General features: G+C 45.2%; 1 protein-coding gene across 1 annotated transcript; it reads right to left on the bottom strand.

Annotated features, from left to right (window-relative positions):
• Window positions 1–764: 764 nt before the first annotated feature.
• On the bottom strand, window positions 765–1,703 carry LOC144259665 (olfactory receptor 52D1-like). The gene has a single exon (XM_077807969.1). It carries the CDS (start codon window positions 1,701–1,703, stop codon window positions 765–767), a length of 939 nt encoding a protein of 312 aa, XP_077664095.1.
• Window positions 1,704–2,626: the final 923 nt, after the last annotated feature.

Raw genomic sequence — 2,626 nt, 5'->3', positions numbered from 1 at the left:
GGTGCAGCTGGTCTGTGCCGACCCAGCTCCCGGTTCTGGTCGGTTCCAGCTGCAGGTCCCCACTCTGCCTCATCACTGCTGCCCTGCCTCCACCCCAGCTCTGACTCTTCTGTCTTAGTGCTGCTTCCCTGGCTTCAGCCCAGATCTGCCTCCTGTGCTGCTTCTCTGGCCCTTGTGTTTCTTGCTGCTGCAGCTCTGCCTCCAGCTCACACTGAGGTACTGCTCAGATTTGCCAGATTTCTACTGTATTAATAATCCCAAAGGACATAAAAACTAACCCAAACCTAGCCCCATTTATTTCTTCAAAGAAAGAATGTGTTTTTTTTTTTTATTATTAACACATTTGTATATACATCAAATAACAAATGAAAGCTTCCGTTCGATACCTAGTACAGATTTTAAAAGAAAGCTACAACCCAGGCAGGAGTTTGTCCACATTCATGGAAGAGCCACCTTGCATCAGAAAGTTGAAGTATCCTCTGGTATTCTGGGAGTTATGGAAAGGCCGAATGATGGCGTGTGGGGTTGGAGTCTGATGGGTGACAAAGAAAAAGGTCAGGTGATGGTCAGAGAGAGGGAACTCAGCAACGGAGAGAGCAGTGGTTGGTGATGGAGTGAGAAGACAATAGGTGTGAGGAACTTGTCAGACTGTGAACTTGCACAGTGTTGAGCTTAGCCAAACTGGGGCAGGGTACCCTTGATTAATGAGGAGATCTCCTTTCCCCCCTTGTCACACAGGTTTCAAAGCAGTGGCCCCCCAGCAATTAACTTCTGCAGGTGTATTTGCCAACTTTGTCACGAAGCTCTTTAGTTTTGACCCCATAAATGATAGGGTTGAGCATGGGAGGAACAAGAAGATAGAGGTTGTTTAAGATGATGTGAATGTGGGGAGCAATGCCCTGACCAAACCGGTGTGTCAGGTTGGAGAAGAGACCGGGAAGATAATACATCAGCATCACAAAGATGTGGGCTATGCAAGTGTTGAGGGCTTTTTGGTGGGCTTTCTTGGAGGAGATTCCGAGGACGGCCCTGATGATTAGACCATAGGACAGGGCAATGAGTGTCAGGTCTAACCCGATGACTAGAAACGTTATCACCAAGCCATACATCTTGTTGACTGTGATGTCCCCACATGACATCTTCGCCACAGCCATGTGCTCACAATATGTGTTGGGGATAATGCGCTTTGCACAGAATGGCAGTCTGCTCAGGAGCAGGGGCATGGGCAGAGTGAAAAGAACAGCTTTTATCAAACCCACTAACCCTAGCTTTGCTATTTGTGCGTTGGTGAGTATTGTGGAGTATCTCAGAGGGCTACATATGGCAACATAGCGATCAAAGGCCATTATTACGAGGATGGCTGACTGCATAATAGAAACTGTGTGAAGGAAGAACATCTGGGTGAGGCAGCCACCCACAGTAATGCCATTCAAACTGAACCAAAATAAGCACAGTGCCTTAGGCACGACAAAGGTAGACATGGCAATGTCTGTGAGTGCCAGCATGCAGATCAGAAGGTACATTGGCTTGTGCAGGGTCTGCTCTTTGCCTACAACAAACAGAAGCATAAAATTTCCCAGAAGGCCGATTATGTAGGATATAGAGAAAGGGATGGAAATCCATTCATGGGCAGACTCCAGGCCAGAGATGCCTGTTAGGATGAAAGTTCGAGGGTCAGAGGGGGTGAGGTTGACACCTGCCATGAGTTGTTCGATGGGTCTAACGGGCTCAGAAATGCTCAAGGCATCTGTGAAGGGAGAGAAGCATAGAGAGGTGAGGTACATGCTTTATAGGAAATAGAACAGTAAATATTTTATAGTTATTACACATCTAGAAAGCTAATTGAGCCAGTGAATGGGCAGCATGATGGCACATGAACTTTGATGTCAATAACTGCAATGTGTGTTTCCACTGGAGGGAAAAAGTTGAACTTCTCAAACATGTAAAAATGTTCTAATTTAACTGTATGAACTCAGGACAGGGATCTGGGTGTCATGGTACACAGCTCTGTGAAAGCATGGACAAAAACTGAGCAAAACATTGGGATCCAGGAGGAGTAGGATGGGAAATCCTAAAGGAAATACAATGCCTTGGAAAAAGTCAGCAATGTCTCACCCTCCTATGGACTCCTCTGTGTAGTACTGGGCACTCTTCTCACACAGGATATTGCAGATCTAGAGAGGTTCATGCAAGGTCAATGATCTATGATCTGGTGAAAATGTCATGCAAAGAGTGACTGAAAACAGTGGGATTGTTAGCTTAGAAAGGATATGAATAGCAGAGGACATGAGAAAATCTTTAAAATACTGACTGGTGGGAAGATAGTTCAGTCCATGAGGTCAGCTAGAGACAGGAAGGGTTTGGACATTTACATAAAAAGTGAGATTATCTGCTCACAACAGTTACAGCTAAATAAATATTTTGAAAAGTCTATATGTCCACGTATTTCAGGACTCAAGCTGAGCTCTAACTGTTATTCATTTGGGTGACACCCTCATAAGGGTCAAGTCACACATCTATTGGTGGGTTTTTTACACCTTCTTCTGCAGCACCTGGACAGGTCTGATATACAATGCATTTCCTATGTTGGAAAGAAACCAGGTTTCTCCAATGGAAGCAGACATTA

Source organism: Eretmochelys imbricata, chromosome 1 (assembly GCF_965152235.1).
Source record: "Eretmochelys imbricata isolate rEreImb1 chromosome 1, rEreImb1.hap1, whole genome shotgun sequence".
In the NCBI taxonomy this organism is placed as follows: domain Eukaryota; kingdom Metazoa; phylum Chordata; order Testudines; family Cheloniidae; genus Eretmochelys; species Eretmochelys imbricata.
This window is presented reverse-complemented; position numbering and strand designations above follow the sequence as displayed.